A 23,866-nucleotide genomic window follows, 5' to 3' on the forward strand; every position below is an offset into this window, starting at 1 on the left:
CAATTTTGCTGGAGGGTTGAAATTTTTTTTTCTTTTTTTTATTTTGAATTTTGTTATTTTTCTGGGCAAAGAAGAAAACGTTGAAGTTTTGAAAGAGAGAAAATTTTATGGACTCACTATGAAGCATATAAAAAGTACGCACAATAGCGATACAAAGTTCAGTGAAGCGAGTATATGCGGCTTGCCCGCTATAAAACTCATTGTTCACTGGGAAATTTCAAAACCCAGCCACACGCACCGTCACTGAAAAGTGACTTAGAAACATAAAAATGTCAACCAACTTGTCCATCGGGAAAACATTTTTTTTACCTTTATTGAACGTATGGGGAAAAACAATACAGGAATATATAATTTTTATTTTTAGGTGGAGGGGAGAAATGGTTTTTCACATTTTGAATTTTAATTTTTCCCGCGCTTTTTTTAAAACGCATGCGCGAAAAAAATACGTCAGGGTTGCCACAGGTCAGGGTTCAACAATTTAAAAAAATTCTTGTCAAAATTTCAATTATCTTTAAAAATAATAAAATTCTTCTCCAAAATTCAATTATTTTCATAAATAATAAAAATTTCACAGGAATTCAATTATTTACAAATTTTTTCGCTATAATTCAATTATTTTCAAAAATAATAAAATTTTCTAAAGGGATTCAATTATTTTCATAAATAATAAAACTCATCATAGAATTTCTATTATTTCTAATACAATTTTAACCGAATTACTCGAAAAATGTACCTAATTATTATTCTTCAAAATTTTATTTCAATTTTAAAAATTCTCGTTGAATTTTCTAATAAAAATTGTTCTAAAAATGAATTTCAGTTAAATTTTAAGATTTAATAATTAAATATTAAAATTATTACAGCATGTATTTTTAGAAATAATTGTATTTTGATAAAGTTTAATTGAATTTTTTTTCAAATTAGGGTTTTTATTTTCTAAATATCTAAATGAAAAATTTTTGAATAATCAAAATTTCGTAAAATTTAATTGTAGACAAATGGATTGAAAATTTCCCTAGAAACTTTTGCAAAAATTATTAAAATTAATTGATACCTAATTGTTTATTTATTTCTTTCGAAGAATTTTTATAAAATTTTTTAAGTTAATGATGTTTTTCAAAGAATTTACTTTAAATTGTATTAAAAATAATTGAAATCCTGTGAAGAATTTTATTATTTATGAAAATAATTGAAATCTTACAAAGAATTTTATTAAATTTTTTGTTAAATAATTGAATTCTTTTGAGAATTTTTATTAAAATAGTAGATTTTGAAAATATTTGAAATGTAATTGAATTCTTACAAAGAATTTTATTACTTTTTTTTTAAATAATTGAATTCTTAAAATGAATTTTATTACATTTTTTAAAATAATTGAATTGTTTACAACGAAATTAATTACATTTTTTTAAATAATTAAATTCTTTTGAGAATTTTTATATTAAAATAGTAGATTTTAAAAATATTTGAAATGTAATTGAATAATTCTTGCAAAAAATGTTTGAAAATAATTAGATTTTTCGAGGAATTTGTTTAAAATTGTATTATAGAAATAATTTAAAGCCTACAAAAAATTTTATTATTTATGATAATAATAATTAAATTCTTACAACGAATTTTATTACATTTCTCTTAAATAATTGAAATTCTATGAAGAATTTTATTATTTATGAAAATAATTGAATTTTTCTGCAACGAATTTTATTACCTACATTTTTTTAAAAATAATTGATTTCTTTTGAGAATTTTTAATAATAAATTTTTTGTAAATATTTGAAATTTAATTGATTTTTTTGGAAAAAAATGTTTGAAAAGAATTCCACTTTTCGAGGAATTTATTTAAAATTATATATTTAGAAATAATTTAAATCCTACAAAAAATTTTATTATTTATTTATTTTAAATAATGAATAAAAAAATTTAACAAAATAATTTAATTGCAGAAACAACATTAAAATTAAACAGTAGATAAATTTTAAAATAAAAGCAGTAAAATAAACTGAAAAAGGCTAAAAAAATCAAAGAGAGTAAAAATTAATGTTAAAAGTAATTATATTATTTAGTATCGCATAGAAAAAAAACAATGTTGAGAAAACAATTTACCCATTTCTATATACATATATATATATAGATGGAGTTATAAAATTTCTTATCAATTGAATTATTACGTAAATGACAAAGACCTCGGAGGAGATAAAATTCTAAATAAACCCATTGGCGTACTTATCGCACAACTTTCTTTAAAAGTACTCTTATTTTTATGAGGAAGGCAAATAACGACAGGAGCAGATATATATATAGGGGGAGTCAATTTTATTACACTACCCTATGTATCTGGCAAGATTTTTTTTTAAGCCTATGAAACGATTGGATTTCATAGCAAAGGATAAAGAGAAAAGAGTTTGGGGGGGGGGGGAGAAAAAGTCAGTGGAAAGGGTCAAATCAAATGAAACGACTGATCACAAACTCGGACCATACGAATGGTAGTGAATGTCTTTCCCCCCTCACTCCTATTTTCTCCCCCCCTCTCTCTTCTACTTCTTGCCGTTACACCACGTTCACGAACCTTCTTCGGAAGCTCCGCTTTGGCAAATGGATATTACGTAGGGCATTGCAACCCTCAGTAACCTCCTAACCCCCCAACCCCGATTCAACTTCTTCTTTTCTCTTTTAGGGGTTTGAGATTCACTGGAAACGATATAAAGGGGGTGAGAGGCGGGTGAAGTTAATGGAGTAGAAAGAAATTTAAAAAGCTCCATTCGTGCTCGCGAATCGACGAACTAAAAAAAAGAGAGTGAGAGAGAGAGAGAGAGAAATCGTTACTGAACACACAGTAAACGTCTGCATTTTAAAGAAGAAATGTGGGGGAAGGGATGTTTTTTTTTTATTTTAATACTATATATTCTTTCAAATGTTTATTTACAATCGAAATAAACATTATTTTTATCTACGCGGTAATCATTGTTACCATTTGAGCAAATTTTTTAATCAATTTTCATGTTTTTTGACCTAGTTAACTTTTAAATAAAAATTCTGTTAACAAATTGTATTATAAATTTTTTTAAATTTAATCCTTTGACTGAATTTGTATTTGTGACTACTGTCAACAATTCTTTCCATTAAGGAATTTAATAAAATCTAAAGAATTTATTTGTGGTTGAATACTGGGCTAAGTTTGCAGATCACAAAAATTGGTGTTATTTAGAAAAAAAGTTTGATCAACAGTAAACTTTATTTTAATTTTTCATTCAATTTCTCTATAATAAAAAATTTAAATTATAACCAAATAAGGTTGGTCAAAATTTTTTAAATTTAATCGTTTGACTGAATTCGTCGTTGGGACGTTACACAATTTACATAAAAATAATGTAAAAGGTTTATAATTACTTTCCATAATAATAAAGTACATGTTGCGGCAATCTGTTCGCAGTTTGCTTCTTAACTTTTTTATAATTTTTCATTTCAAATATTTTTTCAATTTTAAAATTAATGTATCGAATTGTTGCAAATAATTTTATTACAAAATTTTATAATAATAGAATTCTTTCGAATAATTTTATAATTTAGAAAAATAACTGAATTCTCGCGAAGAATTTTATTTAAATTTTTTAAAAATTGCAATTAAATTCTTTTGAAGAATTTCTTTGAATTTTTTTTAAACTAATGGAGTTTCATTAATAATTTTAATTGAAAATTTTAAAAGCAATTAAAATTTTATGAAGAAGAATTTTATTAAAATTGTATTCAAAATACTTGAATTATTGCGAAGAATTTTACTATTCATAAAAATAATAATTGAAATGATTCGAAGAATTTATTATAAAATTTTAAAAAATTTTTAAAAAAAATTAAATTTTATTAAAGATTTTATTATTTCAAAAAATAATTGATTTATTTCGAAAGATTTATTAAAATTTTAGAAAATAATTGAATTCTTTTGTGAAATTTTTGAAAATATGAACAGTAATAATTAATTTTGTACTTAAAAGGGAATTTTTTAAATTTTGATTATGAAATTATTTAAAAATTTTATATTTAAAAATAAAAAATTTTGTAATTTTTCTTTTTAAATATTTTCACTTTTAAAATTAGTGTATTGAAAATCATCGAATTGTTGTAAAGAGTTTTATCGAAAAATTTGATAATAATAGAATTTCTTTTGAAGAATTTTTATTATTTAGAAAAATAATTCAATTGTCGCAAAGAATTTTGTTAAAATTTTTGAAAATTCTATAATTAAATTATTTTTCAAGAATTTCTTTGAATTTTTTTCTAAATAATGTAGTTTCTTTAATAATTTTAATTAAAAATCTTCAAAATAATTGAATTTAACGAAGAATTTCTTTCAAGCTTTTAAAATAATCGTGTTTATTAATAATTATGGAAATTGAACATTTAATTATTCAATTTGATTAAGATTTTAAAAAATAATTAAATTCTTTTGAAAAATTTCATAACAAATTAAGAAAAAAATTGAAAATCTTTCGTAAAATTTTTTTGAAAATAACTGAATTTTTGCATAAAATTTTACTGTTTTTAAATATAATTAAATTGTTTCGAAGGCCAAATAGAAATATGGGCAAATGAAAATCAGACCATTTATTAAATGTGGACGAGAGGAAATTTTGTAAATTTGTAAATATGATAAATTTGAAATTTGGCAAAATTTCAAATTGAAATTTGTAAGTGTCGTCGCTATATAGAAAACACAGTCAAGTGAAAATAAACTCTTAATGTAAATATGAACAAATTGCAATTTAGTCAAATGGAAATTACATTTACATTATAATATTTAATCAAGCGTAGAAAAATTGACTTTAAAATTCATTTAAGTGTAAATTTGTTCAATATAATAAAAATTTTCTCATGTGTAAATTTTTCCTTTTTTTTCTTGCTAACTGAACAAAAATCAGTGTTATCGTATTGAAAATGCAATCAAGAAAAACAAAGAAACAAATTCAAGTGCCGAGAAAAATGGATGATTCAAGAAGATTCTACTTGCAATTCCTATAAGGAAGTAGAAGACTCGTTGAGAAGGAAGAAAGGTGATCCTGAATTTTCAAGTAGAAGAGAATGTTATCGACAACAGAGAAAATGGCTTCTTCGAATTACCTTTATCTTCCAAAGTTTTTTTTTTCTCTTCTTTTTTAACATTTTTTTATCTCTGACATTTTGAAATTCCACATGTATAAAATATTCAATAATCAAACAGAAAAAATCTTTAATATAAATTCTATCTAATACATTTTTTAACAGGAAAAATTGTATCTTTTTGAATTTCTTCTTTTTTTATGATTTACGATAAACAATTTATGAATTTGTAATTATGAGTTATGAAACATTATGAGTTTCTTAGTTAAAAAATTAATTTATAATTTCAAGTGTTATATAAAAAACAATTGAGTTTTTTCGCTTTAGATGCATAAATCATAAAAAAAAATTGAATCATGAGTCATCAGAAATTATGAGTTTATTATTTCAAAAATAAATTTATGAGTTTATTAGTCCTGAGTAATGTGAAAAATAATTAAATATTATCAGATAAATTATATAAAAATTTAAATATTTAAAATATAAAAATAAATTTATGAGTTCATGTGTTATGAGTAACCTGAATTAAATATTGGTAGATAAATTAATAAATTATAGAAAAAATTTTGAGCATATGATTCTATGAGTCCTTGAGTTATATAAGAAGAAATATTCTTCAAGTAAATTAGAAAATTATGTTTATTTTAAAAAAACATGTTATTTTCGTACAGTATTTTTATGAGTTCTAGTGAAGAGTGGATAAAAATATTCATGAATGAAAGAATGAGTATTCTTGTGTCGTGGAGAAAAATAATAAGAAATGAAATTGGGACAATGTGAAACATCGTATATAAAAAAAAATTTAAGGAGTGGAGGATCTTTTGCACCAAGAGAAAAAAAAATAGAAAGAGAGAGAGAGAGAGAGAAAATCTGGGAATGGGAGTTGTTTTGGCGGACGTTATTTTCCGGGCGGACGACCCTCTTCGTTTATCGACTCGAATTTAGGATGCTTCTTGTCCTCTGAAACTTATTTTCCCTCCCACTCGACCAACTTTTTCTCTCTTCCCTTTACCATTTCCTCTATAACCCGTCCCTCAAATTTCTTCTGATTCTCAAAAACTTTATCTGTAAATATTTGTGACTCGAGAAATTTTCACAGTTGCCAAATAATATTTCCCTCACCCCATATAAACTAGATTTAAAATAAAATAAATAAAATTCAATTTTAATTACAAAAAAACAGTTTATTTTATTTAAAATTTATTTATTTATGAAAAGAATTTTTCTGTTAAATTATTAACTAAGTTAAATTATAAATTATTGAAACAATAAATTATTATATGAATATTCTATTCTTTGTTTTCAATAACTAAACTGAATTAATAACAAATGAAAGAGTGAAATAAAAATAAAAAAAAGAACGAAAAAAATTCCACTGTGGGCAAAGAATGTTTCCTGATGCGTGACGAATGTTATATATATGTATTTGGTGGCCCACGCATTCAGATATTTTGGTTTCTCCAAAGCGACCGAGACACATGTAAAATGCAGTCGTCTTCGTTTTTCACATCGATGACGAAATACCAGAAAATAGTCAACTCTCGCCCACACCGACATTTATTTTTCTATGTTATCGGAGTTTCTGTCACATTACGACCTAATTAAATATTTTGTCTTCAAAAAAAATTTGTTATCAAAATAAATAATACAGAGAAGAATAAAAAAAACATCATTTTTGATTAAGAGCCTAAAAAATATTTACAACGTTTGTAAATTAATTTTTTCTTCTGAAATATTTTATTTCTTTTTTTTTAACTTAAAATTTGCAATTCAAGTGAAATTCGAATTTAAGATACATGTATAATCGTAAAGAAGGGATATTTTTATAGTCAGTAGGTTGAAATAAAAGAAAAGTGCCAGTTAAAAGAGTTTTGAATGCGTGGAAAACACGCCCCTTTTGTATTTTCAACGCCCATTAAGGGGCGTTTCTTAAAAAAATAGACACGCCTTTTTCTTATGGAAACGCCCAGATTGCTACTTTGACACACCTATTGACAAATTTAAGCATCAAGACAAAGATTTGGTGGTTGGAAGGGTATTTCGTACGCCCTCTTTATTGTACTCAATTATCCAGAACAAATTAAGGGGCGTTCCTTAAAGATTATAGTCACGCCTATTTTTGTGGACACGCCCCATTGGGTGCTTTTTTAATTTGTAGAAATACAGTGGGCGTGGTTTAGTTTCATAAAGAAATGCCCCTTATATTTTTGCCTCAGTAATATCGTTGACGCCCTCTTTCAAGAAGAAGTTGATAAATTCAAACTATTAGTGAAAAAATACATATTGGGCGTTTTCTACAAAAATAACGCCTACAAACTTTTACCAAGCTCATTTTAATATTTCTAATATCTCCCCCTTCCAAAAATAGTCGTTCTTTATAAATTATCCAAACTCTTCCGGACACAATTCTAAAATCGTCTTTTATTTTAACACTCATTTTTCTCTATTATATTAAAAGTGATAAATCATTCCCAAAAGAATTTACAGTTTTGATATAATAAATTCTCCAGCGATAGGCAATCAAGTTTCCAAGCGTGTTTCTTTATAAACAGATTCAGATTTTACATCGACACGCCACTTATATTTAAATTAACCCAACCTTTTTTTAAAAAAGATTCCAATCTTTTTATCGATTTGATGTCTCTTTTTACCAGTCACGCCCATTCTTATTTTTCATGGGAGTGGTTTATGACAAAATGTTTGAATAAAATAGTAGTGTCTTTATTTTTAATTAAACACTCATTTTCTACAAATAAGACAAGCCTCTTTTTCTAATTTTTGATGAGTTGGAAGGGTAATTCGTACTCGCAGTTTATTGTATTCCAGTGTCTGGAACAAATTAAGGGGCGTTTCTTAAAAACATAGACATGCCTATTTTTTGTGGACACGCCTACTTTGATTATTTGTCACGCCTTTTTAGAAATTTAAGTCTCAAGTCAAAGATTTGGTGGTTAGAAGAATATTTAGTACGCCCACTATATTGTATTCGAGTATTCGGAAAAAATTAAGGGGCGTTCCTTGAAATGATCGCCACGCCTATTTTTGTGGATACGCCCAGTTTGCTTATTTAACACGCCTATTGAGAAATTTAAGCATTAAAATAACGATTTGGTCATTAGAAGGGTATTTCGTACGCCCACTGTACTGTAATCGAGTATTCGAAACTAATTAAGGGGCGTTCCGTAAAAAAGATTGACACGCCTATTTTGTCAACACGCCCAGTTTGCTTGATTTGTCACACCTATTGAGAAATTTAAGTAGCAAGACAGATTTGATGAATTGGAAGGATGTTTCGTACGCCTAGTTTATTGTATTCGAGTATTCGGAAAAAATTAAGGGGCGTTCCTTAAAATGATCGCCACACCTATTTTTTGTGGCCACACCTATTTTTTGTGGCCACGCCCACTTTGATTATTTGTTACGCCTGTTCGGAAATTTAAGTGTCAAGTCAAAGATTTGGTGGTTAAAAAGGGTATTTCGCACGCCCACTTTATTGTTTTCGAGTAAGTGGAACAAATTAAGAAGCGTTCCTTAAAGAATACAGTCACGCCTATTTTTGTGGACACGCCCAGTTTGTTTGTTTGACACGCCCATTAAGAAATTAAAGCATAAGAACAAAGATTCGACGGTTAAATAGTTTCTACGCTATAATAATAATAATTAGTAGATGAAGAGTCAACCCCCATATAGATAACTTGAAAGAAATGATAGTTTTAGCCACTCCTGCAAATGACTTTAGCTCCGCCCACAAAATTCTTTTTTACCAAAGAAAAAAATTTACAGACACTGAATACGATCATTAATTACAAAAGTTCACTACTAAAAATGAAAAAAAAACATTCTATTGGAATTCAAAGTTTCTTAATTTAAATACAGTACGAAATAATCTTTTTATTAAAACGTGCACTTTTTATGAGAAAATAAATTGGGTTGACTGAGTGTATAATGACACAGCTTAAGTTCTCTATCTCTTTCTCTCTTCCACACACACTTTTTTTCTCTATTACTCTTACTTTCGAAGAGAAAAAAAAGAAAGACAGTATCGGTGTGGAAGTGATGATGTGTTTGTCGGTCATTATCGCTCCGCGCTTTGAATAATTTGACAATTAAGCGGCCGGACTCGGGGCTAACGCGGAAACTGGAGCAAAAAAAAAAGAAGAAGAAGAATAGAAAAAGAGAATCTTTTTTAGCAGACTCTCTCGTTCTACGAGCATGAAGGAGAGAGGAGAAAGAAGAGAGCCCTTGTGTGAATTTTCATGAGTCTCGAGAATTACACGAGGGAAAATGGTCCTATTCTTGGAAGAAAATGGTCTTTGCACAGAGCTTTGATTTTCCTTGAAATGCTTTTCCAACTTGAAAGCGAATAATCTGCGTCGCCAAAGTGAAATTGAAAAACTTTTTTCATTTATTTTCTTTTTTTCTATATATCGACTCCTTATTATCATAACAAAAAAAAATATTAAAACTGGACAATGCAAAAATATAATTTTTGATGTTGATAATAATTTTTCTTTTGCCTATTTTCTACTAGATTCGATATTATACAATATAAAATCGGAATTCCGAAAAAATTTCCAAAAAAACACGATTCTTTTTTGTTAATATATAATCATACACTGGAATTATCCTGCATGTATTTTTTATCTAAATAAAACAAATTGCTTCAAACAAATTTCAGTTCAGGAAAAAATTCAAATAACAGCCATCAAGCATTTCCGGGATTTCTTTATCCCTTAAAAAGAATAAGAAGGAAACCCTCATTTTTCACGATTGGCTGATTGTTGAATGTGGGTAGCAGTTTTCTCTGCAAAAGTTTCGTGAAGACCCTAAAGAGGCAATGCATATAAAGAAGATAGTCTACTAAACATATATGATACTTTTTAACTTGTTTCATTTTTTTTATCTATTTTTAACTTTTTTTTTTACTTCTATTTATTTTCCACTTGAAAAAATTGAACATTCCGATAAATATTTTTAAAAGGAGGAAAATTAAAATTGCGAATAATTTATAAGTTTGGGGAAAAAAAATTTTAGAAAGTATTTTCAAAATAAGGGGAAAAATTTAATTTTCGAATAAAATGTGTGAATTGGTCAGATAATTTTTCGTAACATGTGAAATTTACCATCTAAAAAGCAATTGAACGTGTATGGCACGTGACTTTAGGAGTCGTTTGCGATTTCGCACTTGCCATTCGAGCGTCTTTCTCTATATCGTAAATCAAGCACGTGTTTTCTTTGCGCTTGGCAGCAGGGTCGGCAATTTGAAAAACGAATTATTACTTATAGACGATTCTAATGTGAATGTTGCCATTTGGATTATGATTTTTGACTTGAAAATTGCTGCAGTATATCAATATGAACAAACATTAAATCGATAAATTGACGCATTTTTTAAATTTTACTTTAAAAGTTCGTGTTTAGTTAAAAACTTTATTTATGACATTATAAGCCGATGAAAGTAATACTAAAAAGTTAAATAAGAAAATTAAGTAAAAAAAATGTTAACTATTCTATTTAATAACAAGAAAATGTAATGTTTGTTATTATTTACAGATTTTTTGTCAGGTCTTCTGTTCAACTTCCCAACCCTGGCAAAACTAAAAAGTAGAATTCTACAAAGAAAAGAAATTGGGAATTCCCGTTTTGTCAAATTAAAAAACAGCAACAATTGTTATCAACTACCCAACCCTGGTAAAATGAAACAATTCTAAAAAGACATAAATGTACAAAATATGTGGGAATTCCCTTTTTATCAAATAAATTAAAAGTCACAGAAATATTGAGCTAACTACCCAACCCTGGCAATATTAAAGAACTGTAAAATGGTGGAAATATAAAAAAAAATTGGGAATACCCTTTTTTCAAATTAATTAAAAATTAGAGAAATATTTAGCCAACTACCCAACCCTGGCAAAGAAAAAATTAAACAACAGAAACATTTTTTCTTCAACTACTCAACCCTGGAAAAAGTAAAAAGTTGAAATCTATAAAGAAAAAAATTCGGGAATTCCCGTTTTAACAAATTAATTAACAATAATATTTTTCTCTTGAAATATTCAACTGTGGTGAAATTGAAGAACAATAAAAAAATGCCCATAGGAAAAAAAATGTGGGAATCACCGTCTTAACAAATTAAATTATCCTTTCTTCAACTACCCAACTCTGGTGAAACTAAAAAAACAACTACAGAGAAAAAATGTTTGAATTCCCGTTTTACCAAATTAAATCAAAACAACAATTTTTTCTTTAACTACCCAACCCTGGCAGCATTCAAGAACTCTATAATGGCGCAAATATAAAGAAAAAAATGTGGGAATTCCCCTTTTTATCAAATTAATTAAAAATTACAGAAATATTTACTTAACCACCCAACCCTGGTAAAACTATAAAGTAGAAATTTATAAAGAAAAATATTTATGAATTCCCGTTTTAACAAATCAATTAACAATATTTTTCTCTTGAAATATTCATCTGTGGCGAAATTAAAGAATAAAAGGACTATAAAAAGGCGAATAGATAAAAAAAAGTTGGAATCCCCGTCTTAACATTTTTTTAATTTTGTAAAATTTCAATTTTAGCCCAAACTATAAATAATAATAACATTAACTGTTGACTTCGAAAATGTTAATTCTCAGTAAAATAATTGTTACAAAAATATTTGTGGAGTATATTAGTCTTGAAAATTTTAATGAGATCTAGAAAACAATTTTAATATTTTAACAATAAATCTATAAATACAATAGAAATGTCAAAACTCAAAACTCGCGTCTTCATGAAATGTGTATGGCAATAAAATTATAATGACTTTATGAATGATGATGATTTATGAGAAATATAATTTTTAATGGTGAAATATTTTAGAAATTTTCTACGATTGTAAATCTTAACTTATTCGATTGATCGACAGTGATGAGTCAAAAACAAAGAGAGAGAGAGAGAGAGAGAGAGAGAGAGAGAGAGAGAGAGAGAGAGAGAGAGAGAAAAGTCTCCGGCTCTTTTGACAGTAAAGCACAAACGTTAGGTCGTAAGTCGAAGTCGACTGGTTTAAATAAAGCTCGTGTATGTGGGTCAGTCGGTAGAGCGGACTGCGAGTTACGCAAGCCGCACTTAAAGCTTTGGTCGTCGTTGAGTTTTGCTAACCGCTCCTAAATTGTTCTCTACTCTCCTTTTTCGTACTCCTCTCCCTCTCTCTCTCTCTCTCTCTCTTTCGCTTTCTTTTTCTCTCTCCTTCACTCCCTCTCTTCTCTTTGCACTTGGATTACGCCAAGTGCCGAGTAGAAACGACAAGAAAAAAGGGTGAAATTTTTCCGTTTCTCCGTTTCTTCTTTTTTTTTTACTAGAACGTATTTAAGTTGCGCTCTTGTATCAAGTTTCTCTGTCCATTTTTTGTTCTCAGGCTCTTTCGTAAACATTAAGTCAAAAAAAGAACAACAACATGAGTAACGCTTATTGCTAAAAGAAATTTACGTTTTCACATCCTCATGCGATAAAAAGTAAAGGAAAAATGAAAAAAACTACGATGATCATTGCTCTTTACGAAGAGGAAAGTACTTTTATTTTCAGCTTTAGTATTTATTACTGAACTGATTCAATTTTTTCCCTGTCTGTAGTTTAGAAAAATAGTTCTGTATTTATTTCTTTTTTTTCTCCGTTTATAGAACTTTTAAGGATATGTGTACTTTTTTCAATGCTTTTTAAGGATAACCCCTTTTTAAAATCCCCGATGTTTAAAAAATTTTTAAAAAAAATAAAATACGTTTAGTCGTGATTTGCAGAAGCTCCGCCCATAGAGGCGGGGCGATTGCAAAGTTAGGAAAGAAGGCGTTACCTATTTAAATACTCCGCCCTAAAGGGAGGGGCTTGCGTTGCTTTTTAACGCAAGGCTGCTTTACTCGTCTCATATAATACTGAACGAAAAAGGTGTTATATTCTCTTAGGTCCGCCTAATTAGATACTCCGCCCCTAAAGAAAATTTAGCTCCACCCCAAAGTTCCTTATTCAGAAAATTTCCGTTTTATACTCCGCCTATAAAGGCGGAACTCTTGACAAATGGCGGAGCTTTTTCAAATCTAAAGAAAGAAGGCGTTGCTTATTTTTCATAAAGGGGTGGGGCGTCGATTTACCTGGAAAAAAGGCGTTACTTATTTTGTGACCGCCCACCAGGGGCGGAACAAATACAAAGGTTCCTAACAACAAGAAAACCACGAAAAAGGCGGGGCTTTTTTTAGATAAAAAAAAGAAGACGTGATTTATTTCTTCTTAAAGATGCGAGGCGTCAATTCATTTGGAAAAGAAGGCGTTACTTATTTTGTGACCGCCCACAAAGGGCGGAGCATTTTAAATTGTGAAGATTATCCTATTAGCAAGTAGAGGGAGGGTAAAAATTGGTCAAAAATAGTGAATAAACAATAGAATGCCCTCCGAAGGGCGTGGTTTATAAAAATAAAAAAAATCCCTAAGCTAGGAAAGTAGGAGTAACCTAATGAGGGGTGGAGTTTCAATAAAGATTTATTGTGCCCGCATGAAATTGAAAAATAGAAAAAAGGACCAAACATCGTGAAAAGAGAAATAAAAATATTTTTTTCTAAATGCAAAAGCTAAAATCCGTTTTCGAATTTCATTGATCAACTCGTAGACGAATTTCCTTGAACTCTCAAGAGGAATGCATTGCCTCGATGTGCGAAAATCATGAATGCTTCCTCCTCCTCCTCCTCTTCTTGCTCACTCTGTCGACCCTCACCTTCATTCTGTTGCCGACTTCCGCAATCCTCATGGGAAACTACCATCGCGAAATATATAACCTCCATTGGGACGTGGAATTTCTATAGGGTGGAAAAAGAGAAGGAAAAGAAGAGAGAGAGAGAGAGAGCATGCGATATGGTACGTCAGGTGTCGTGACTCACAGCTTTTCTTACCGTAATTTTCTCACTCTTTTTTTCGCTTTGCATTTTAAAAATTTATTTCTGCTTTTAACGATTACCATACATGCATATACCTGGTAAATAAGGTTATGTAAAATATTTTTTTCTCGTTTTTAAATTAGAAAAATTGAGAAGAAAAAAATTTTCTTTTATGATAAGAATTTTTTAAGAATGATGTACGGTACATTAGGTTAGGAGCGGTGGTTTTAGGCGAGCTATGTAGTATAACTGTATGTTATCTATTTTCTCGTTTGTACGTTCTGCCCTCTCGTGCGAAACTTTGAAATCACTCGAGCGTCTCGATTACGCTCAAGCGAGGAAATTTGATTTATTGTGTCTCGCGCCGTTAAATGGAAAAAAGATGATGCGCTCCATCTTGTAACCGGTGATACAAAACGGTTCCTCTTTTGTCTTTGATCTGCTTCTTGAAATAAAGAAAAAGAACCAAAAAAATGAGTAAAAACAAATGTGGGAATCCCCGATAGAACAAATTAACAAAGAATAATAATATCTTTTCTTGAACTACCCAACTCTGGCAAAACGAAAAAAAAAACGAAAACTGTAATGTGGGAATTCCCCGTTTTAACAAATTAACTGAAAATAATATATTACCTTTTCTTCAATTATCCAACTCTGGTAAAACTTTAAGGATTTCCACTTTTTAGCAAAATAAATAACAATATTGTTTTCTTCGACTACCCAACCCTGGCAACATTAAAGTACTCTGAAATGGCGCAAATAAAAGAAAAAAAGTGAAAATAAATGTGAGAATCCCCGATAGAACAAATTAACAAAGAATAATAATATCTTTTCTTGAACTACCCAACCCTGGCAAAACTAAAAAGGAGAAATCGATAGAGAAAAAAATTTGGAAATTCCTGTTTTAACAAATTAACGAAGAATAATATTTTACTCTTTAATTATTTATTCAACTGTGAGAAAATTAAAGAATTCTTAAAAGGCGAATAGATAAAGAAAAAAATGTGGGAATCCCTGTTTTAATAAATTAATTAAAAATTATATTATCCTGACTTCAACTACCCAACCCTGGTAAAATGAAAAAATTCGTAAATATAAAGAAAAAAAATGTGGGAATTCCCTTTTTATCAAATTAATTAAAAATTACATAAATACTTAGCTAACTACCCAACCCTGTTAAAACTATAAAGTATAAATTTGTAATGAAAAAATTTGGTAATTCCTGTTTTAAAAAATTAATTAACAATAACATTTTTTCTTCAACTACTTAACCCTGGCAACATTAAAGAACTCTAAAATGGCACAAATATAAAGACAAAATGAGGGAATTCCCTTTTTCAGATTAATTAAAAATTATTGAATCATATCTCAAACTACCCAACCCTGGCAAATCTAAAAATTACAAATCTATGAAGAAAAACATTAGGGGATTCATGTCTTAACAATTTAATTAAAAATTATATTGTCATTTCTTCAACAACCCAACTCTGGTAAAACTAAGAAAGCGAAAACTACAAAGAAAGAATGTGTGAATTCCCGTTTTAGTAAATTGAACAATAGTAACATTTTTTTCTCTAGCTACCCAACTCTGGCAAAATGAAATAATTCGAAAAAGACGCAAATATAAAGAAAAAAAATGTGGGAATCATCGTTTTAACAAATTAATTAAAAATTACATCTTTTCTTTAACTACCCAACCCTGGTAACATTAAAGAAATCTAAAATGGTTCAAATAAAAAGAAAAAATATGTGAATCCCCGTTTTAAGAAATTGAATATCAATATTTTCCTTTTTCCTAGCGGTTCACAACTTTTTTTAATTAATTCAATAATTGAAATTAATAATAAATTAAAAAATAATAAATAAAATAACTAGTATTAAAATAAATATTATTAATAAATAGAAAAATGTTCTTAAATTATCTCGCTTCATATTTTACGATTGCTTTTATTTACTGATTGTTTTTTTTTATACTTCGTGGTGGACAATTACTTGCATATTTTATGTATGGTAGTTCTTTGTCAACTTGGATATTACTGTCCCTCATACTAGAACCCTTCACCGCACTTTACCAACCCATACAATATAACGAAAGTACCTACAGCAATGTGGAGAATCAATATTTTAGCGACAATATTCCGAACTATGGTGGTCATCGATCGCATCACGTAAAAGCATCGAAAACCATAAAAATAATTCTCCGAAAAAAAATTCCTATAAATAAAAAATGAAAATTATTAAAAAAAAAAAAATTAACAATATTAAAATACTTTTTAAAAAAATTTCAATTCACGATAAATTCCCCTCAATCCTTAATTTTTATACAGAAATAACAATTATTTAAAATATCAAGAAAGAAAAATTATAAACAAAAAAAAATTGGAGCAAGTGATAAAAAATTAAAAATAAATATCACACAATTTTCAGGAAAGGATATAAAATTGTCAAAGCAATTTGCGCGATTATATAAATTAAAGAAGAAGGAAAGAGAAAGAAAAAAATGTAATTTATTGACAAGAAAAAATTATTTATGAGAAGGCAAAAAAAAAAAATTATGCTAAAAGCAGTCATTAAAAATTGCGAGAATATTAAATGCACTTTTAATTCGAGTTTCAATCATTTAAAAAACGATTTCAATTAGAAGCGGTCAAAACCTTGAAAGCGCAATTAAGAGCAAATTTACGAGAGGCTTTTAACCGTCGGCGGATTAATTAAAAAATCATCATCCAAAATGAAAAAAAAAGATATTTTTTTTCTATATTAAAACTTTTATGAAAAATTTAAAAATCGTCTTCATAAACTTTAAATACATTTGATGTGATATTAAAGTACAAGCTGAGAATTCATATATTCTAGAAGTAAAAGACTTTTGGTACTTAAGAATATAAATATATGGTGTTTGATCTTTATTTTTGATGGAAACGAAAATTTTTTCGAATATTAATTTAATTGAAAAAGAACATTCAAGTAATTTTAGAAACGAGAAGTAATTTTTATAACCAGTAGAATTTTGCAAAATTCCTAATATTTTCAAAATATTTTGTTCAGACTTGTGTCTCGGATTGACTTTTTTTACTAAAGTCTAAAAGTAAAAAAAGTTGTTTTAGTCGATCAAAATTCAAAAATTACTAAATCTAAATATAATTTTCTTAAAATTAAATTATTTTCTAGAATTTTTAACAAAAATTTTTCCCTCAATTATTTTTTTTATAATAATATTAATAATAATATTAATAATAATAATAATAATAATAATAATAATAATAATAATAATAATAATAATAATAATAATAATAATAATAATAATAATAATAATAATAATAATATTATTATTATTATTAGGTATTATTAATACTATTATTTTTAATATTATTAATAATAATGTTACTTTATAACATAGAAATTTTTAAATCTACTGCAATTTAACGTTCATAAAAGGATCAATTTGGCGCCAATAGAATATTTGAGGACGCCATCGACAGATGGCGTTGTAAAAGCCCAAATCATAACGATATTTCAAAAAACTGATTTTCAAAGAAGGTAAATTTTAATTTTTTTTTGTAGCAAATTACCAACAAAAAAAGTAGAGTAGAAAAAAAAATTGTACACGCTATATAATAGAGACTTTGAAATTGAACTTCCGACCCTTTTTTGAATAACTATCAAAAAGAGAGGTCAGGAATGTAATGCACAGTAGACACACATACACATAGCGAGAGAGAGAGAGAGAAATCGATCCTCACTGTGATGCACTGTGATGCACTGGAACCACTTATAATTCTGTGGAGCATTCGCGCACGTGGCAAAACTGCCACGACTGCACCCTGTCAGAAATGTAGCGCTCAGAGAGAAGGGATGATAAGGGAATGAAAAAAGTGGAATGAGAATAGAATGGTGTGAGATGGTCCACATTTCAAAACTAGATATATAGAGGAAAGGAACGTGAAACGAGCGTTTGAAATTGAGATGATTCTGTAAAAGTGAAGGAAAAAGCAACGCTTTGCGCTTTAAGCGACGCCAGTTGACAAGCGACGATTATTTTTGACACTCACCGAGTTAATGGCTGTCATGCTGTTCACTCGACTTGGATCCGCGACCACTAGCCCGCTGTCGCTCTGTAACAATCAAAAAAATTTTATGATCCACTTGTAATTAGAAAAGAATTTCTATTTTCTACTTGTAATTACAAAAAAATTTATATTTCCTCCTTATAATTACGCAAAAAAATTATATTTGCTACTTATAATTAAAAAAATAATAGTTTTCAATTATTATCCAACATCAAGTTACATTTTCCCTTAGGAAAAAAGTGTTTTTTCGAAAAAAAAATAATTAGACTTTTAAATTTTCGCGCCATGAAGATAGTTGATGACGCCATCGACAGACGGCGCATTGCGAACGTTCGAAAACATCCATCTATCGAATATAAAACACTCACTGAATTGAATTTGGTATTTTTCACCCAAAACACTTGTTTATTTAAATTGAAATGTAAAATTTTGTCTCCTTCTTCATTCTTTTTTGCTTCTTCCGAAGAAGAGGATTTGTTACCGAGATGAACGAATTTTAGCATTACATGAGAAATACTATTTTTCCACTGGGATTTTCTGCTCCTTTAAATTCAGCATTTCTCTCCGCGTTTGGCCAAGAAGACTTGGAGAGGTAGAAATTCAATTCTCGTAAGTAAATCCATTGCAATGGCGCGGGAAATCCGCTTCGAGCATTTTGTCCACCGACTGCTTTTCGATTCTATGTGTATGTGAAAGCAAGTCGAACAGTCCGTGGAGGAGAAACTGTATGTTGACGTAAGACTTTGGCACTTTGGTCGTTTCCCGCAATGCCAATGGGAGGGGAGAGAGGTAGAAAAATAATATAGAAAAAGAAAATCTCTCTGGCAACATTGCAATGTAACGCAAATACTGTCATTTCACCATTCTTGTGAATGGTGAGAGATGTTATGAGATTTCTGTTCAATTCGATAAATGTAGTTTTCAAAATGTATTCACATTATACTTTTTTCGTATTTGAATTATTTTAAAAAATAGAAATTTGGAATTATTATTTTCCTTTGGGGAAAAACGGGGTTTGTAAAAATAGTTGAGGACGCTCTCAATAGGCGGCGCTGTTAAAGTAAAAAAATCTCATTAGTTGAAAAAGTTTTTAAACTATTTCAAAAGAAGAAAGTCGTTTTAAAGGATATAAAGATAGTTGCGAACGCTTTCGATAGACAGCGCTGATAAAAGTAAAAAAACAAAAAAAAGAGTGAAAACAAATGTGGGAATCCCCGATAGAACAAATTAGCTAACAATAATAATAATATCGTTTCTTCAACTATCCAACTCTGGCAAAAATAAAAAAACGAAAACTGCAAAAAAATAATGTGGGAATTCCCGTTTTATCAAATTAATTAAAAATTATTAAATCATTTCTTTAACTACCCAACCCTGGCAAAACTAAAAAGGAAAAATCTATAAAGAAAAAAATTTGTGAATCCCTGTTTTATCAAAATTAAACAACAGAAATATTTTTTCTTTAACTACCCAACCCTGATAAAATTAAACAATTCCAAAATCACGCAAATATAAAGAAAAAAATCTGGGAATTCCCTTTTTATCAAATTAAGTAGAAATTACATAAATATTTAGCTAACTACCCAACCCTGGAAAAATTAAAAATTCGAAAACTGCAAAGAAAAAATGTACAAATTCCTTTTTTATCAAATTAAATAGAAATTACAGAAATATTTAGCTAATTACCCAACTCTAGAAAAATTAAAAATGTGAAAACTGCAAAAAATGTGGGAATTCCCGTTTTACCAAAATTAAACAACAGAAACATTTTTTTCTTTAACTCCCCAACCCTGGAAAAACTAAATAAAAAATTTGTGAATCCCTGTTTTAACAAATTAACTTACAAATATACTTTATTCAACTATCCAACTCTGGCAGAATTAAAGAACTCTAAAAAGGTTATATAAAGAAAAAAATGTGGGAATTCCCTTTTCTCAAATAAATTAAAAATTATTAAATCATATCTCTAACTACCCAACCCTGTCAGAACTAAAAATTAGTAATATATAAAGAAAAAAATATGGGATTTCCTGTCTTAACAATTTAATTAAAAATTATTTTGTCATTTCTCCGACTACCCAACTCTGGTAAAACTAAGAAAGCGAAAACTACAAAGAAAAAATTGGTGAATTCCCGTTTTAGTGAATTGAACAACAGTAATATTTTTTTTCAACTACTTAACTCTGGCAAAATTGAACAATTCTAAAATGGCGCAAATGTAAAGAAAAAAAATGTGAGAATCGCCGTTTTAACAAATTAATTAAAAACTACATATTTCTCCAACTACTCAACTCTGGAGAAACTAAAATGGTGAAAACTAAAAAGAAAGAAATATGAAAATCCCCTTTTTAAGAAATTCAATAACATTATTTTCTTTTTTAATAGCGGTTCACAACTTTCTTTAATTAATTGAATAATTTAAATTAATAACAAATGAATAATAAAAATAATTAAAATAACTAATATTAAAATGAATAATAATAATAAGTAGAAAAAAGTTCTTAAATTATTCCGCTTCATATTTTACGACTGTTGAAAATGTTTTTAAACTATTTCAAAGGAAATAAAGTCGTTATAAAGGATAAAAGATAGTTGAGGACGCTTTCGATAGGCGGTGCTGTTAAAAGTAAAAAATCTTATAATTATTTGTGTAAAACGTTTTTAAATTATTTCAAGGGATAAGAATACAGATTAAAAAGTAAAATCTTCATAAAGTTTATAAAGATAGTTAAGGACGCTTTCGACAGATGGCGCTAGAAGCTTCTAAAATTAAAAGAAATAATGTCATTATATTTTTGAGAATTCTGAAGTAATTAATACCACACGTTAATTAAGTTTTGTTAATGGTTTGTTATTGTTATGTTTTTATTATAGTTAAAGGCGATTTCGATAGATGGCGCTAGAAACTTAGAAAATAAGACGAAAAATTTAATTATATTTTCGAAAATTGTTAAGAAGTTAATAACAAAAATTAATTTTAAGTATTTTTATGGTATTATATTATTATGTTTTTATTATAGTTGAGGACGCTTTCGACAGATGGCGCTAGAATCTTTGAAAATAACAAGAAAAAATATAATTATATATTTTTTTTAATTATCAACAATTTAAAACTATAAATTAATTAAGTTTATTAATGCTTTTCTATTGACAGTTATTGTTTGGAATTTTTTTTCCCCTTTTTATTTCGAAAAAGATGTGAAATTAATAAAGATTTATCACAAAAATATAAATGAATGTGTATGTATATGTGAGTGTGTGTAAAAATTGTCTGCTGATTCATCGCTGAAAATCCAACAAATGCCACTGCATTTGAAAATACACGCTCGTCATTCATTACCACACGGTGAACAACATTCAGTGTTCATCGCGACTAAATTTGTTTGCGTAAAAATAGCCCTGTAAATTACGGCCTTTGCCGATTCAATTTTTATTGCACATTGCCAGCGTCACGGGACCAAATGAGATTTCAAGTACCTTTTGGAAATGTCCAACAATTACGCGTTTCACTCTCAAAATGTATATTCGAAATGCTGTGTGAGAACAATTTTGTTGATTGCTTGAAAATTTGAAAATCTCGTAATTCCAATTTGTACAACTCAATACATATACATTGGAATATAGTTATATATATATTGTATAATATAAAGAATCGTATGATTTAAAAAAAAAAATTTTTTTTTTAATTAAGAGACGCTATCGCCAGGTGGCGCCAAGTTTAATTAAATTTAAAAGCGAACGATCTTTCTGCGAAAGATAAAATAGAGACTTTCTAAGAAAATGTCTCGCCAAAAATGTGAGGAATGACGGAAGGTGCCAGATTCACGGTTAGATTCATTTTGGTCCTCTTCACGTTAAACGCAGCGAGAGAATCGCAAAATGACACATACCATCGTCCTTTCAACGCGGAAATGGCCGGAAGTCGTAAAGCAAGAAATTAACAGTGCGATTCAAAATTAAAGACTAAAAAGAAAAGGTATTTAGTTTCTATAGAAAAAAAATTCCATTTGCAAAACCTAATGGTTTTGAACAAAAAATTCTACATTTTCATCTCCATCTATCGACGGCGTCATGTAACTAAAATTCAGCGCGTAATTTAAAAGTCTCCAAATGAAAATTTATTACCACTAATTAAAAATGGATAAATATAAATAATTTTTTATTAACAAACTTCAAAAAAATGAAAAAAAAACAAGAAACGAGAAGAAAATGTGACTACAAATTTAAAAAAATATGGCTCATCAAAAACCAAGTCATAAACGAAGTGCTCCCATAATTTTTGAGTGGAAAACAAATTGATATTCAAGGAAAAGATATAAATTTTAAAGAAGGAAGATTGACGATGAGATTTTGTAAAGATAGAGCACTCGATTTAGTAGAAATTAGAACTCTCAACCCATTTCCGTGGCAGGTAACCTTGCATGTAGGCGGTCCCTTGGTCCGTTCGTTTCGTGTTTGACACGAAAATTTATTCGTGCATAACTGATTTGGCATACGTTCAAAATGTCTCCCTTTCTTCATTTTCACAACTCTTCTTCGTCAACTGTATATATTTTCACGCGTAGTATAATCATTTTATAATCAAAAGAATGTGTTTTCTTTTTGGGAGAAATAAAAAAAGTGCCATTGAACCTTCTTCTCTTAATGAGAAAAAATAACGAAGACCAATATAAATATTCATATTTAAAAATTTTTAATTTTCAATTTTACTAGATATTGCTATTTAAATTACTATTTGCTATTTATTCGTCACTATTTAATCTAATTACTTATAAATAATTATTAATTCTTTGTAATTTTGTTTATATTTTATTTTATACTATTCAAATATATTAATAAACGAAAATTTTATTTTGAATTTCGCGCCTGAATTGATTATAGTCAATGACGCCATCGCTAGGCGGCGCAAATACTTCCTTCTCGTTATTTATTAACTCTGTTTACTTACGAATTATCTATTTATTATTCCCAATATAGTTCAATAACATTAAAATTATTATAAATGTGCAATTTGTTTATAACTATTAAAATATATTAATATTTAAAAACGCAATTTTGAATTTCCCGCCTAAAGTTGTTAGTTTAATGACGCGTTCGCCAGGTGGCAAAAATATTTCGTATCAATTATTTATATTGGAAAACGTAATTTTGAATTTCGCGGCTAAGTTACGTTAGTTTAATGACGCCATTGACAAGTGGCAAAAATATTTGGTATCATATTAATATTGGAAAACGTAGATTTGAATTTCGCGCCTAAAGTTGTTAGTTCAGTGACGCCATCGCCAGGTGGCGAAAATATTGTCAACTTGTTATCTATGGCAGTAAAATTTAAAATTCTTAACGAGGCAAGGGGAGAATTTACGAAAATACAATTAAAGAAATATGAAGATGAATTTTGAAATCGTTAATAGAAATTTGTTGATGGCGTTGAGAAGTGGTCCCTTCACATTCAGGATGGCAATGCTTCAAGAATTCTCCCAGAATGTTGACATGTGTATAACCCAAGGCGTGCCTGTGTCAGATTTACATGCGCATTGTTCTCTGTGTCTGACGAGCCAAAGCGAGGACAGTCTGCGTTGTCACTTTGATACAAGCTCAAGAAGGTCAATAAAGTTCAATTCCAAAATTTGCGAAAATAATTATCAATTATTATAAAAATGAAAATTTTTTTCCAAAAAACTTTTCCATATATCTCCCCATTTTTTTTTTAATTTCTCAAAAATCGAAATTTCGAGAGAAAACAATTTGCAATTTACATTTAAAATTAACGACTTTTTTGAATTTCCTTTTTCTGAACCGAAATGA

The 23,866-nt window shown here is 28.3% G+C and overlaps 1 protein-coding gene across 6 annotated transcripts in view; it reads right to left on the minus strand.

Annotated features, from left to right (window-relative positions):
- The window catches only part of LOC122512820, a 415,571-nt gene that overhangs the window by 213,820 nt on the left and 177,885 nt on the right, over positions 1 to 23,866 (minus strand). For 5 of the 6 annotated variants that reach the window (XM_043628901.1, XM_043628916.1, XM_043628909.1 and 2 more), the window contains one exon: positions 18,044 to 18,106. In XM_043628901.1, coding sequence (XP_043484836.1) covers positions 18,044 to 18,106 — 63 coding nt within the window. Of the gene's footprint in view, positions 1 to 18,043; positions 18,107 to 18,567; positions 18,957 to 23,866 lie in introns of those variants that run through there. The other variant, XM_043628925.1, reaches the window with a different exon arrangement.

Source organism: Leptopilina heterotoma, unplaced genomic scaffold (assembly GCF_015476425.1).
Source record: "Leptopilina heterotoma isolate Lh14 unplaced genomic scaffold, ASM1547642v1 Lhet_1, whole genome shotgun sequence".
In the NCBI taxonomy this organism is placed as follows: Eukaryota; Metazoa; Arthropoda; class Insecta; order Hymenoptera; family Figitidae; genus Leptopilina; species Leptopilina heterotoma.